The following is a 14,921-nucleotide window of genomic DNA, read 5'->3' as shown; positions in this document are numbered from 1 at the left end:
AAACACATGGGAGATAGAACTTTGAAGTGGTGGCCACAGACCCACTGTGGCCATGTACCAGTTAATCTCTATTCTAAAAGTCTCATCTGTGAAAACCTTTAATCGGTAGGGTTGAAAAGAACTGTATTTCAATGCTGGACGAGGGAAATCTTGTCCACTGTAGTGTATCGCTTAGTCCAAAGTGACCCCTAGTATATAGGTCGTAAACTTCTCATTTTCTGTCCATTCTTTTCCTTACTCACTAAGTTTCTGTTTATTGTCATGTGCCCAGCACATTTCCAAGTGAATGTCTCCTAAGCTAACCTTCTTATCTTTCTTAAAATGGCTCTTATTCTTGTCCTTGGCACTACAAATCCCTTTGCTTCTAAGCGTCATAATGTTTTTATGTTGGTTATAAATTAGCTAAATGTTACTGGGTTCCCCTCCTTTAAAAATAACCCCAGATTTGTGCTTTTACCTTTAGCATCACTCCTTGATTATCTCTAATGCACAGAGCAACATACTGTCTGAAGAATGTGCTACAGAGTTGGATGTGTATATGTTATTGCCCCAAAATAATGGATGCTCAAATAAGTTTGAGAAACACTAGCTTTAACTAACCAGGTTTCTTTGCTGCCAGACTTTTCAGAGAGCCATTAGAATGGAGGGGTCTGTCGTCAACCCCCGTATGCAGCAGAGATTGCAGGCCAGCAGGCAGGAGGGGGAAAGCAATGGACTTGTTTTATTTAAGCCAGATTTTTTTGTTTTGTTTATTTAATTGAGGCCACTTGCCAACATTCAAAAATGGGAAGATTTTACTGAATAAAAACTAAGTTGGACTCTTCTTGAAAACTGGAGAATGTGAACATACTGGATCCTACTTCACCTTCTACACATTGGCATTGGACTGGAGCTCTCCACTTCCACTGCTGACCACACCACTTCCTGTTGCCTTACACCTGGTTCCTTTACTTATTTTCAGTTCATCTCTGGCCCCTGAGGGCATTTGAGCCCGTGCTATCCAGGCTTTCCCACTTATTTCATGGGACTATTATTCCACTGAGCAGACCCGAGGATACTGACTGATCTATCTGCATTAATATCCTCGGTAGTTTGGGTTTTGTTTTGCTTTGTTTTTACACACCCTTGAGGTGAATTCCCTTAACAATGACAGATCTTTTATTATCTAGAAATGGAGTAATGGGAGATAGACTGGTTTGGATACTTAAAATACATAAACAGTTTGAATCCTTTATCCAACTTTTAACATATCTCTGAATGGTGGTAGGATTAACTTAAATTTGACACGAGGAAAGCAAATAGAGTTCTTAAAATCTGGGTTAAATTCTCGGTAGCCTTTATCCTTGTCAAATTAGTTTTAAGCCTTCTGTAAAAGGAAGGTTTTTATGCTAGTTGTTCTATGAATAAAGAATTTATTTTATTTTGAATTATTATAATTGAGTTATTATTAGGATCCCAGAGAACTTGGGGCCAATTACAGAGCCAAAAGCGGCCATAGGAGACCCTGATCTACATCAGTGGTTCTCAGCCGGGGATGGTTTGGTTCCCAGGGACACTGGCAATGTCTGGAGATAGTTTGATGGCATGACTGGGAGGGGACTGCTGGCATCTAGTGAGTAGAGACCAGAAATGCTCTAAACATCCTATACTGCACAAGACGGCCCCCACGACAAAGAATAACCTCGTCCAAAATATCAATAGTGCCGTGGTTGAAAAACCCTGAGCTAGAGGATCATTTGGGAATGTCCCATATTGAGCTCTTTCTCAACAAGTTAGACTATATAAAGAAAAGACAAGTTAAAAATACAAATGAGCAAAAAAATTAAAAATATAAATATCCATAATCCCACCGCCTAAATATACCACTGTAATCATCTGGTGTGTATCCTTTCAGACTTGTTTGTGTGAATATCTGTTTATTCACCAAATTTTTATTGCGGTCCTCCTCGAGCCGCTGTGCCAAGAAGTGGGAATATAGCAGTGAACCAGACAAAACTCATGTCTTCGTGTAGCTTACCCACAAACACATACTTGGTTTTTTCTTTATTTAATAGGATGGTATATATGTACTTAACCTGATCTCGCTTTCACATTAGGTTTTTAAGGTTTCTCAAATTCAAAATAAAGCCAAAGGATTTTTCCCCAACCCTTGTTTCTTTTCTTTTTCCCTCAGAGATTACCTAAGCAAATTGAAGAACGTAATGAAAGGCTAAAGGAAGAGATGTTGGGTAAGTTTTCTTCCCTTACTTTCTCTTGACCATAAATAGCTAGGAAGCTGGGGATGGGGGACATCAGTACTTTTATTCACTAGAGGAGAGGACAACAGTTGGAAACAGCTTCAAGGCCCTTCATTTGTTGTGGGCAGCAATACCACGTGGCCGTTGAGTTCTTAGTCGTTTTTGACTTCAGAAGGAGCAAACATAATTCAACTCCCAACCTGGGATACCACCAACCTCTGTTTCAGATCATGAATCTTATAGAAACAGTTGAGTTTCTTCATTGAGTAAACAACCTAAGGTTTTAAGTTCATTAGGATGCCATCGCTATAAGCCAACACCATGTCAGAACCAAGGGAATTTTTGTTTTGAAAATGACATTGAGAGTCCCCTTAGTGTTTGAGAAGACATGAGAGGGCAGGAATTAGGAGTAAAAAGTAAGTGGCAAAAAAGACTGTGGGTGGAGGATAGGGCAAGTGGGTTAATAGATGTATATTTTAGTTCTCTTATTTTCCAAAGCATTTTATAGCTGGAATCAGGAACACCTCTCATGAACAATCTGCGTGGCTAAGGGGAATAAAGCTTCCTGGACAGAGCCCTGTCCAGCATATTCTGCTTATGACCTGTCTGATATTTCCCTGCTCAAGATCTGCTATATGTTCTTCCTTCTGAATATTTTCTAAATCTGTCATGTAAATTGCATTTAAGATATTGCAGTCATGTGGGCCTAAAGGAAAAATCGTTTAAAATAAATTGAGCCTAACCATTTATGGCCTTTAGGCATCAGTATCCAGAGAATAAGAACAAACCTCCCAAAGGATCACTTTATAGCGGAGTTGATTGAGAAGAGGCTAGTAACGTAGACGGTCCAGAGCCCTCTGGCCCCTGCTGGGTTGACTCAGTCTCAGCAGATTTCTGGAGCCTTCCTCAGTTTTTCCAAAAAGGCTCTTTCCCTACTTTACATATTTAATTAAATTTGACACCATGTTTGAGCAGAAAAAATATTTTAGAGGTACTCTTTCTTCAAAGAAGAGAGAAAAGAGCATTTTCTTATTTATTCTATCAGTGATGCTTTATTTTAACAACAAAAAAATTTTTGCATTTAGCTGAGCTGGATTTCACACTGAAAGAGATGACTCTGAATGACCGTAGTGGACTTGGAAAAGACACTTAGGCATCACTCTCTAGGGCCATTTTTTTCTGAGCCAGTACGGAACCACGAAGGGATGAGTATAAACCGAATCTTACTGCCATTGTCAATTCCAGATGGAATCAAAACTTCCGTCTGTCCTTGTCACTCTAAATTCTAATGAGCCAGACTTGCCTGCCTTTATGGCTTTGGGTTTTACTTATACTGTTCCCTTCATTTGAAATAGTCTAATTGAATTCATTCCTTCAGTTGCTTCTGCACTGAATTCTCCTCCCGTCAGACTTAAACAGCTTAAGTTGCTTGGTAAATAATGTGTCAGTTTGTTGTTACACATCAATAGTTTGAATGGCTAGGCTCCTTTATTTTCATAATGAACATAAGAATCGTGAATAAAGTATTGCTTCTAGGTGTTAGCCACCAAAGCAGAGCCTAAAAGGGAGAAATCACTCTCCACGTGGAATCTTAGCCTCTCGAGCTTTGTGGTGTTCTTCCCCACTGGTTACAGATGATGTAACCTGTGCTGGGAGATCTTGGAGGCTAGTCACTCTGAGGGTAAAATAATGTTACTTCCTTAGAAGTCCTGAGCAAAGTTTTTGCACGATTTTTAGTGCTAGCTTCACTGGCTTCTGCTGGAAGACTGGCAGTTACAAATTTAAAAAACTGCTCAACACTGTTTATCATTGACATTTACAAAGCAGTTATGTAATTATTTAATAATATGAGCTTTTGTTTAGGTTTGTTCAGTAACCTTTGACTTGCCTTTTCTTTTCATTCTGTAACTTGAAGAGCTATGTACCCCACTCCTTGAGAAAAAAATCCTAATTGGAATTATGAATGGGTGGAAAATACTTGCTCCTCCCTTCCTAGCCTGTCACTTATAAATATCATCATTAGAACACGAGTGGAGACCCAGGGTAGCCATCAGTCATAGTGCCACAGTCCTTGCTAATTGGAGAGAACGATTGTATTGGCTTCAGATTTTAAAGAAGGCAGCAACTGGAGTGTTTTGCTTTATCCCTTTCTCAGGGAAGATTAGCCTCATGGCCAGAATAGCCAGGGAATGTCAGGTTTACAAGGCCTTATGGGTATGATTGATGGTGTGATGAGGTGGGAACAGATTTCCTGGACAGAGCACCCCAAGAGGCTCCGAGTTTTTTGAGCATCTGGTGGTGCTGATGGTACTGGTGATTGACATCCTGTTATTGGGCTTTGCTCAAATCTAGGGATTTTCACTTAAAAAAAAAAAAAAATACGGGCCGGCCCCGTGGCCAAGTGGTTAAGCCAGCGCGTCCTGCTTCCGCTGCCCAGGGTTCCACCGGTTCAGGTCGTGGGCACAGACGTGGCATCACTCGCCAGGCCACACTGAGGCGGTGTCCCAAGTGCCACAACTAGAAGGACCCACAACTGAAAATATACAACTATGTACTGGGGGCTTTGGAGAGAAGGGGAAAAAAAGGAAGACTGGCAACAGACATTAGTTCAGGTGCCAATCTTTAAAAAAAATCTAAAAGAACAGTTGAACCTCTTAAAAAAATCTTACATGAAACCACAGTATAGAAAAAAAGAAGTGGTATTTTATTTGTGTAAGTTCACATGTGCAGCATTTATAATCAGAATAATCAGGCAAGTTTGAGGAACAAAAATTTGAAATCAGAGGGATTCAGATGGCAGGCACAGCCTTCTGAGTATCTGTATCTAACTTACTTCTTTGTTTTGATTTCACAATATTAAATTTTTTGCTCACATAGATAGGTAAATAGTAAAAAAAAAACCCCAAAATTTAAAGGAAAACTGCTGAGACATATTCAGAATCCCTGAAGCTTTTCTGCTCAGCTGTAGAAGACCGAAGACAAGTTCTCGGTCTGCCGCTCTGCGTTCAGGAGCATCTCAGGGAGCGTGGCTGTTTAACTCTGTAGGGGAGAGGGGTGCCTTCCCTGGGTTAGGTCTGTACACAGGAGGTGGTGAGATGAGCCACTCTTCTGGGCAGCTGTGCTGGGAGGGCAAGAGGGATGTACTTGGAGGCCAGGTGGTGATGCTAACATAGGCCTCTGAGCCAACTGTGATTACAAATAGAAGGGAGTGTGGGCTAAAGACTTTTCTCATCATCATTTGCAAATTGTTTCATCCTGTATCCTGGCCCAGCCATGAAATCTCAAACAAGTGGAATTGCCAAGAATCTGAATGTGTAGGTTAGTGGTTCTCCCTCAGTCTCCTGTCATCTCAGCGTATTGATCTATAGACAGAAGAGAAAGTCGTCTGCTGTCTCCAGAAAGTAACGTGGGCTGCTTTTCACGTTGTCTAAGAGGGCCTCTCCACCCAGGCAACCTTAACATCCCACTGATCACTAGAGATAGATGTTTACCATTAGTTTCAATATCAGGCTTCTCATCAAGATTCTACTCACCAGCTGCAAAAGCTAATCATCTTCTGGGGCTGGTTCTCAAAATACAGTGCCTGGAGCAGCCTCACCTGATAGCTTGCCCCAAATGCACATTTTCCAGCGCCCCCCCCAGACCTACTGAATCAGAAATTGGGGGGGTGAGGTCCAGCACTGTGAGTTTTTACAGCCCCTCTGGGTGTTTCTCTTTTTTTTTTTTTTTTAAAGATTAGCACCTGGGGCTGGCCCCGGGGCCGAGTGGTTAAGTTCGTGTGCTCCGCTGCAGGCGGCCCAGTGTTTCGTTGGTTCGAATCCTGGGCGCGGACATGGCACTGCTCATCAAACCACACTGAGGCAGCGTCCCACATGCCACAACTAGAAGGACCCACAATGAAGAATATACAACTATGTACTGGGGGGCTTTGGGGAGAAAAAGGAAAAAAAATTTTAAAAATCTTAAAAAAAAAATTAAAAGTAAATAAATAAATAAAAAAGTAAAGATTGGCACCTGAGCTAACAACTGTTGCCAATCTTTTTTTCTTCTCCCCAAAGGCCCCCAGTATATAGTTGCATATTCTAGTTGTGAGTGCCTCTGGCTGTGCTATGTGGGATGCTGCCTCAGCATGGTCCAACGAGTGGGGCCATGTCCATGCCTGGGATCTGAACCAGTGAAACCCTGGCCACCAAAGCAGAATGCGCGAACTTAACCACTCAGCCATGGGGCCGGCCCCACCTCTCGGTGTTTCTGATGCACACTCGAGTTTATCAGCCGCTGTGTGGCGGTGTGATTGATGAGTGGGTGGGCAATGCAGGCAGCTTGGGAGAGGATCTAAAGGCAGATCAGGGTCTGGCCCTAACAGTGATGCAGTGACGAGTGGAATTCAGCTGCTCTCTCTGAGAGATCCCTCCTGAGTGGAAGCAGGCATGTCACTGAGTTTTCTCTTTCCCTCTTTGTGCCATAGCTGTGGCAGAGGAAAGGTAGAAAGTAGACATTTCAGAATGTGCTCTTCCAGTTCACTGGACGTGAGATCTCAGACAGCTGTCTGTGGCGAGCCATTCTGTGCCAGGTTTCGTTTCTGGTGTTTATTTGGAGAAGCTGCCACTGGAGAATTCAAGTCAGCCCACTGTAGGTCATCACCATTTATGGAGTGGGTGGGGAATACCACCCAGGTCCTGGGGTGGGGTGTGTCCCAATAGCATATAAAGCTTGTGGTCCAACTATTCCATGAGATAGTGCCCTTCCTATCTTATCCAAGAGCTGCCGGGTGCCTGCCCTGACCTGGATAACCTAGAGCCACAACGTGAAACTCATGTATTCACCAGAGACACGGGCAGGGTGTTGCCCCAGTGATCCTACCTGCCTTTCACTGGCACCTGCTGCTGCTGCCCTGCCAGCTGCTCCGCACACACGGGGGCCTTGTTTATCATCCAGCCCAGGTTTTATACTCGTGCTGTCACCTCCTTCCACCTTCTTGGAACATATTCCTGCTCTCCTGATTCCTGAAGTTACTCAGATGTTCACTCCTGGCCACTAGCATCCTAAGGAGCACACAATTGTGAACTGAATTAAGACCACCATCTTGTATGATGCCACGTTCAAGAGCTAGATATGGAACTAGAAGTAACTTGTTTGTTGTCATTTTGAGGGTTTGACACATTCTTTTGGCTGTTCCTGTGCATTATGTGTGTCTCTGCTCTGCAAGTAGTACAGGCTCCTAGAATCATCTCCCTCACTGAAGATCACAGGAAGGACTCCGAATTGTTACTGTCACTAAAACTGCTGACGCCATACACGTGGGTGCGGAAATCCAGAGTCTTTCACCTTTCTCTTCACGCCACCCTGCCTAGTACTCATTACAGACCATAAACATGCGGTGTTTTGTGCTCTGGCCACCTGAGGGTCTCTGAACCAATTCCTTGTTGTCATCCCCTCAGTAGGGAATGTCAGTTTGTTATTTTCAGTGCCTTGCTTTTTGCTTCATTTCCTAGTTGCTGCTCCCTCAGCTTCTCCTCTGAGGAGAAACTCCTGCTTCTTTGACAGTTCTGGGTAAGGCTTATCTCAGCCTCCACTATCACCCCAGAGCTAATATAAGCCTTTGAACTGGGGATGAATTTTATCTTCTCTACTCCGTGCTATCTCCTGATTTGCTTTTTGCTCAGAGGAAAGCAAGAATTAGCTGCAGGGCTTGGGTTCCTGCTTCACAAGAGGAAATGCAGTATCGGGGCTCAGGTATATGCAGTCTGGTTCTCCTGAATAGGAGGAAGTCCCAACGGGCCTATTCCATTGGGCCCAAACCCCGGGGATCATAAGGAAGTGAAGACAAATGGCGCTCCTGGCTCTCCTCAGGGTAAACTGACTACTGCGCAGTCAGTGTCTCTGAAGAGAAGTCAGTCACTGGGGTTATCGTGAGAGAATGTTGCTTGGAGATGCAGAAATTAATATTTATGAGAACTGGATCCAGTGATAAGCATTGCTCCTTAGTTGTAAACATTCTTGTCTAAGCACAAACAGTTTTGGACTCCTGTTTGCCATGGAATCCAATCTAACAGATGAGATCCTAACTGGCCTGTTGACATGTTCAGGCCGAGCAATGGTGCCAGATATGCTACAAGCGGAAATAAGGAATCTCGTTGATCACTGCCCAGATAGGGGAGTGTAGAATTTGGCAGCCAGTGCAAAGTGAGGCAGATAGGCTAGTTGGGCAGATGATCCTGTCGTGGGTACGAGGAAGCTGCTTTGGTCTCTGAGCGCCCAAACTGACAAACAGCAGCAGGAAAATGCATAAGTATGTGGCTCTGTGTGTCTTTAGGAGCATGATCTCTACTGAAGGTGCTTCTCTGCCACCATCGTAAACATCAGAAGGTGAATTTTTCAAACACCAAAAACTTGTTGGTTCTACTATAATTGTTTTGCTGTGTTCCCTTATGTTCCCAGTGGCCCCACTGTGATTTCAGAACTGCTTTATGCAACAATATAGACATTCAGATGTTTGTTCAGTGATAAATGGCCTCTTTCCCATAATGTTCCACTGACTTTCTGCCGGAACCACCTCCAGGCTCTCCTCTTCTGGTTCATTCTCCACTTTGCCACAGCATGATTAACCCTGAAAGCTTAGTTCTCAAACCATCAGTGGCCTGCCTTATGGCACAAGAACCATAGACCGCTGGGCCTGGCTCATGAATACCTTACAGGGGGCCTACCTTTCAGCCCAAGGGACACACAGCTCACCCTTGCCCACCTGTTTCTGTACGTTTGCTCAAACCGTTTTTGCCTGCACTGTCCACTCCGTTTATCTCAAACGGTCGCAGTCCTGTCTCTTCTTTGGTGGCAGTGTAAGTGCAAACTCTTACATGTGAAGCTCTGCCAGATCTCCCCTCCTCACTGCCCAAGCTGAAAGGGAGGAATCTTCCTCTTCCTGACTCTCAACGTTTTATATCTCAGCTACGTCTGAACTGGCTTCTGGGTGTATGTATCTGCCCCGTCGTATCTAAGCTTATTCTAGTGTAGAGACCGTGTCACATATCTTTGCTTCCCCACCACTCAGCCAGCTGCCACACATATGTACTTAGTCCATGTCGGTTGAATTAAGTCAGGTAACCTCAGGTCTTCTCTAACGCAGAGACTGTGTAATCGTGTGTCTTTAGTAGGGGCTGCTGCCTGCCAGGCGCTTTATGTACATTGTCTCATTTAGCAAGCAGAACTCCTCATGTTCTGTTCTACTGTCCTAGAGACAATAGTTAGTGAAACTGTTGTGGACTGTTACAAAGGCAGAGATATGAGAGTGGAAGGAAAACCATGATACCATGTGTGTTAGGTTGGGTCCTCAGAGAAGCAGAAGCCAAGACTGGGTTAGAAGTACAAGAAATTTATTGGGGAGGCCAGCCCTGTGGTTAAGTTTGCACGCCCGGTTGCGGCGGCCCAGGGTTTCGCCTGTTCGAGTCCTGAGCGCGGACATGGCACCGCTCATCAAGCCATGCTGAGGCAGCGTCCCACATGCTACAACTAGAAGGACCCACAACTAAGAACATACAACTATGTACTGGGGGGCTTTGGGAAGAAAAAGGAAAGAAAATAAAATCTAAAAAAAAAAAAAAAGGAAATTTATTGGCAGAAACACCTGCAAAGGAAAATGGGGCCGAGAGGCAGGACCTGGAAGTGAGTGGGAGAGGCATCAGGTCCCTGTGGAGGAGAGAGAGAAGTTAGGTAGGAAAAGTCTTACACTGCAGTGAGTGCCAAGAAAGCTTCAATAAAGCCAGTGGGGAGCCAGAGTTGCCTGTCAGAGGAGTCCCTGGCCTGTCCCTGCCGTGCTCACTCATTGACAGGGAGCAGCCATGGGACATGTGCCCTCAGCACGGAGTGCAGCAGCTGTGCTCCCTGCATCTGGAGAAGCACATTGTCATGACGGCCACCCCATGGAATCAGCCAAGCTAAAAGTTGCGGGCTCCTTGTGGTGGGCAGGTCCTTCAGCCGGGCAAGCAAAGTGAGGGCCTACGGAAGGCCCTAATGCTCCCTCTCCGTCTGCAGTCTGAATACTTGTCCCCTTGCTTTGCTGCCATCTCTAGAACACAGTGGCATGGCATCGTCCTGTCACTGCACACCGTCCCTCAGCACTGCAGAGTATAGTCTCTCCTGAGATGCCTTCCTCACACCCCTGCAGGCCCGAGGGCTCCTCTTCCAGGCACACCTCAGTCTTATGTCTAATGCCCCACTAGACTGTGAGCATCTCAAAAGCCAAGACTAGCTTTTACCCTTTAGACCCCAGCGCCTCCCATAGTAGATATCAAATGAAGTGTACAGTTTGCACTTTAAAAGATTTTATTTTTCCTTTTTCTCCCAAAGGCCCCCGGTACATAGTTGTGTAGTTTTAGTTGTGGCTCCCTCTAGCTGTGGCATGTGGGATGCTGCCTCAGCATGGCTTGAGGAGCGGTGCCATGTCCCCACCCAGAATTCGAACTGGCGAGACCCTGGCTGCCAAAGCGGAGCACACGAACTTAACCACTTGGCTACAGGACCGGCCCCCAGTTTGCACTTTAAAGTGTTGTTCTGACAATGGAGATGATTGCAGTAGTCCCTCACCCAGGGTGGAGCTGCCCCTCCTGGGGAGTGTGATGTGAGCGACTCCTGAGATTCATTCTCATTTCGCTCAGTCTGTGTCAGAAGAGCCAAGGGTTGTGCCAGCAGTGACATTTTATTGGGTTTCTTGAAATGTGTGTTTCCTCCCTGTCCTCTTACATCAACTTCAAGGCAGACTGCCAGAGTTCTGGGTACTCACGCTCTCCTGAGGCTGCCCTGTCTTTTCTCTGCTTCTGGTGGCCCCCTACCCATGCGTCCATCTGTTGAGGCTGTGCTCGGGGCCTCTGTGTCTGCCACCTGTGTGCAGGGTGAGTCTGGGCCCATGATTCTTCTTAAACAGCAGCACTGCTCCAGGTTTAAGTGGAGGAAGCCTGTCTGGAAATGGTCAGCCTGGTTTCTGGGAGCTTTCTCGGAATATGGTGGGCTTCTGGGGCTAAATCTCAGACTGAGACTGAAAGTTCTTTCCGTGAGTTATTAGGAAAGGCCTTGACATTGAAAGGCCATGCATCTTTAAGTTCTTTACCTGGGCTTTACTTCTAGGTGGGAGGCCTCAGGGGGACAAAGCTGCTAACAAGTGGTAAAGTGGGAAGAAACCTGTACCTCTGATGACTAGGACTTTCTTTCTCTTTTAACTCCATTCTCGTCTCCATTGGAAGCAGACCTACAAGAAAAATTGGAACAGTTTAGAAAGGGTTGAAACTGTTTGTTCCCCCAGCCTAGCCACAATTTTCTAAAATACTCTTTGTTTCAAATATTCCATCGCATTGCCCCATAAATCCCTATAAATCTCTCAAATGTCCTGGAAACTCCAAGTTTTGACATACAGACTCCATGGCCCTCTTGTATGTAAAGTCAGCATAAAAGTCCTTGGTTATACCGTGTGTCTCAGTTTGGGCTTTAGGACATGAACTTACCTGGTGATTAATAAGTAGCTTGGAACTTGGGGAGAAAAGACTGACGATTAAGGTTGATGGTGCTATACAGATGAACAAGATCTCCCACTTCCAGAGAAATGATGGGTTTGGTGTGAAAGCTAAGGCTTTGCTTAGAAAAGCAGGTGGCTCTTGAGTTTGAATCCAGGTTCAGTAGAAATTTGCTGAGTGGAATTAGATTCAGCAAGTGGCTGCTGCAGTTTCATAGAGAACAGACTTGGAGGGACCTCTGCCCTCCCCACCAGGTAGCCGGGGCTCAGCAGGACACCTCCAGCTCCCCGGGAGCTGCGGTTGATTGGCCATCACCCATGTCAGAGCCTGTGTCCTTTAGGGGTTCTGGCCAGTTTGGACAGGAAGTGTTGCTGACCCAGAGGGAGCCAGCAGGGCTCCGTCACGCACGTCTGCACAGGCACAGGCGTGGGGGTGGATGGCACCGAGGGACTGCACTGCGGGGGGCGCCGTAGGGCTGAAGGTTTCATCATTTTAAAAGCAGGAATTTCTTTAACTACAGAGAGATACTCTTTATATTTTGTAATCAGATAGTAAGGCAAGATCAGTTGGGGTCTTCCTGCTTCTGTTCATTTCCCTTATTTATTTGAGTTTCTGCTTTCACATTGCAGGTAAACTAAAAGATCTTGGGAACTTGGTTCTCCGACCTTTTGGACTCTCCACAGAAAATTTCCAGATCAAACAGGATTCCTCTACTGGCTCCTACTCCATCAATTTTGTTCAAAATCCAAATAATAACAGATAACAAAGATAACAGTAGCTTTTTGAGCTAGTTTGGCAATTGTGTGCTGCTTGCTGTTAGCAAGGGGAAAGGCCCTGCCAATGTTTAACTTTTAAAAGCATCTTATCTCACAGACAGGCTATCCAGTAGAGCCCAGTGCTCCCTTTTCCCTCTTGTTTTATGACCAGGGAGAAATGCACTTCCTGATGTAATGAGCCTAAGTTGATTTCCATTTTAAGGTGGTGTCTGTGCAGCTGTCACCCCTGGTTCTGGCTGTCCTTTGCTTTGTCCAGGAGGGAGCCTGCTTGTCAAGGCTGACTGCCCTGAGCCATACAAACGCACCAGGCCAGCCAGAGTCTCTCCTACACCGAGCAAACCTGCCAGTTGGAGACTACCCAGACAGGATTAATGGGGTTCCGCCTGCTGCCCCTCTCCCTGATCACATTCACTGCCCGGGCTGCCATGTGTGGGCTACAGCATCTCCCGATTTCCTCTGTGGTAATAAACGCTTTCTGTGATGGTCTGAGCTGGCTTGTGAATTTTGTCCCCATACAAACAGCTAAAGCAGAAGACTTTGTGGCTTTGGGAGCAGTGTTGGTTTCAAGCAGTGTTACTGGATTCCACAAATCTGCCCAAGGTCTTAGTTGCCACCTTGAAGATGATCTTGAAGAGTCGACCATTCAACCATGTACCAGAATTCAGAAACTCCACCTCACTGGCTGTCTTGGCCTCTCCGGGTTTGTGCAGATAATTGTGAAATCAGTGTTTGTGACCAAGCATCAATCTGAATAATTTCAATTTAAAATAGCTTCATTCAGGAATGGTGGTATATGTCTCCCAGAACAAAACCATGTTCTTTTAGAGCACATGAACCCAGAAATTTCAAAGGTAGATTTTAATTCTGTTCATCAGTTGATGCTAGTGAAAAGCTTTCACACTGTTCTGGTTTGAGTGACAAAGGCAGTGACCTGGAAATTTCATCTTAGAAATGAAGTACACATATAATTCTCTAAGTGACATGCAGTAGTCGTCCCCCCAGTGTTCAGAATTGTGCTCGTTCTTTGATCTGTTACTCAGAGCCGCTTGTGTGTTGGCAGATAGCAGAATGATGTGCAGCACTAACTCTGATTGGCTAGTAAGCCTCTCTCCCAGATTGAAGCGAAATTCTTCATGGGCTCTACAAGGGGAATGGGAAAGAAAGAAAGAGTGTGGTTAATTTCATCTAGCTATCTTTATGATAAATCTGCATCTAATTTTCCCAAAAAGGTGTGTGTGAACAATCACACAAGTTGTTGAGAAGCTGTGGCTGAAAGTTGTGTGGTCCAGCTGTTGGTGGGAGCGCATCCTGTGCAGCAGTGTTATGCTAGAGCAGCGGTTCTCAGACCTTTGATCTCAGGACCCCATCACACTCAAAGTTAAAGAGCGTATTGGTTCACGTGGATTATATCTATTGATATTTACCATAGTAGAAATTCAAATTGAGAGAATTCTTAGTTAATTCCTTTAAAAATGACATATACGTTTCATGTTAATATAAATAGTATTTTTAGAAAAATATTGTCCAAAACAAAAACATTTTAGTAAGAAGAGTGACATCATTTTACGTTTTTGCTGATCTCTTTAATGTGTGGGTTGATAGAAGACAGCAAGATTCTCATATCTGCTTCTGTACTCAGTTTGTCACAATATCACATCATGTAGTCTGGAAAATTCTGCGTACTCGTGACAGAATGACGGTGAAAAAAGCAAACAACCCCTTAGCATTACTATGAGAATAGTTCTTACTTACCCTGTGGACTCCTGAAAGGGTTTCAGGAACCTCTGGAGAGCCTCAGACTACATTTTGAGAATCACTTTCTCACATATGACTTTGAGCTCAATGGCTGAGACTAGGCAAAGGTCAGGTCTGAGATTCCTGAAGGACTCTCTGAGCCTCCGAGGAATAGGAAATAGCTGTGTTTGCCTAGAACCAGCCTTCCTTAGACACCAGCATTGCTGCAGGGGATACTGGTTTTGCATCTTAGGCCCCAACCGTCCTCTGCCACCACAGTGAAATCTTACAGGATGCCAAACAAGGCCAACGGTAAAGGCTTCTAGTGAGTGGGCCAAGTGATGCATCTGGAAAAGAAAGGAAGGGAATCTAACGAGGTGTGAGATAGCTTAGACCAAGGAATTTTCATCTACCACATTATTTCTCTGCTTCCAAAACCTGGAAGAAAAGATAGATTCAAACCTTTTAAAAATGTTCAACAACAGAAAAATCCTGAAAAGGTTGAAAAGTAGACAGGTCTAAGGGAGGAAAGTGGCCTATATCTGCCTATTGTGTCTAAGATGTAGGAAGCCCTGTGATGCCTTCCTCCCCCCACCAAAAGAAGTCTACCAGAACTTAGTTTGATGGCAATCACGCGGTGACACTGTATATATTCGTATTCCAATGAAATT

General features: G+C 44.8%; 1 protein-coding gene across 3 annotated transcripts in view; it reads left to right on the top strand.

Moving 5' to 3' along the window:
* Positions 1 to 13,002, top strand: part of TTC1 (tetratricopeptide repeat domain 1) — a 47,556-nt gene extending 34,554 nt beyond the window's left edge. For all 3 annotated transcript variants that reach the window (XM_008523364.2, XM_070569131.1, XM_070569132.1), the window contains exons 7-8: positions 2,174 to 2,228; positions 12,370 to 13,002. In XM_008523364.2, coding sequence (XP_008521586.1) covers positions 2,174 to 2,228; positions 12,370 to 12,503 — 189 coding nt within the window. In that variant the 3' untranslated portion in view covers positions 12,504 to 13,002. The remainder of the gene's footprint in view (positions 1 to 2,173; positions 2,229 to 12,369) is intronic.
* The last annotated feature ends 1,919 nt before the right edge of the window (positions 13,003 to 14,921 follow it).

This window comes from Equus przewalskii, chromosome 13 (genome assembly GCF_037783145.1).
Source record: "Equus przewalskii isolate Varuska chromosome 13, EquPr2, whole genome shotgun sequence".
NCBI classification, from domain to species: Eukaryota; Metazoa; Chordata; class Mammalia; order Perissodactyla; family Equidae; genus Equus; species Equus przewalskii.
The sequence above is the reverse complement of the archived record's forward strand: the minus strand, read 5'-3'. Positions and strand labels throughout refer to the sequence as shown.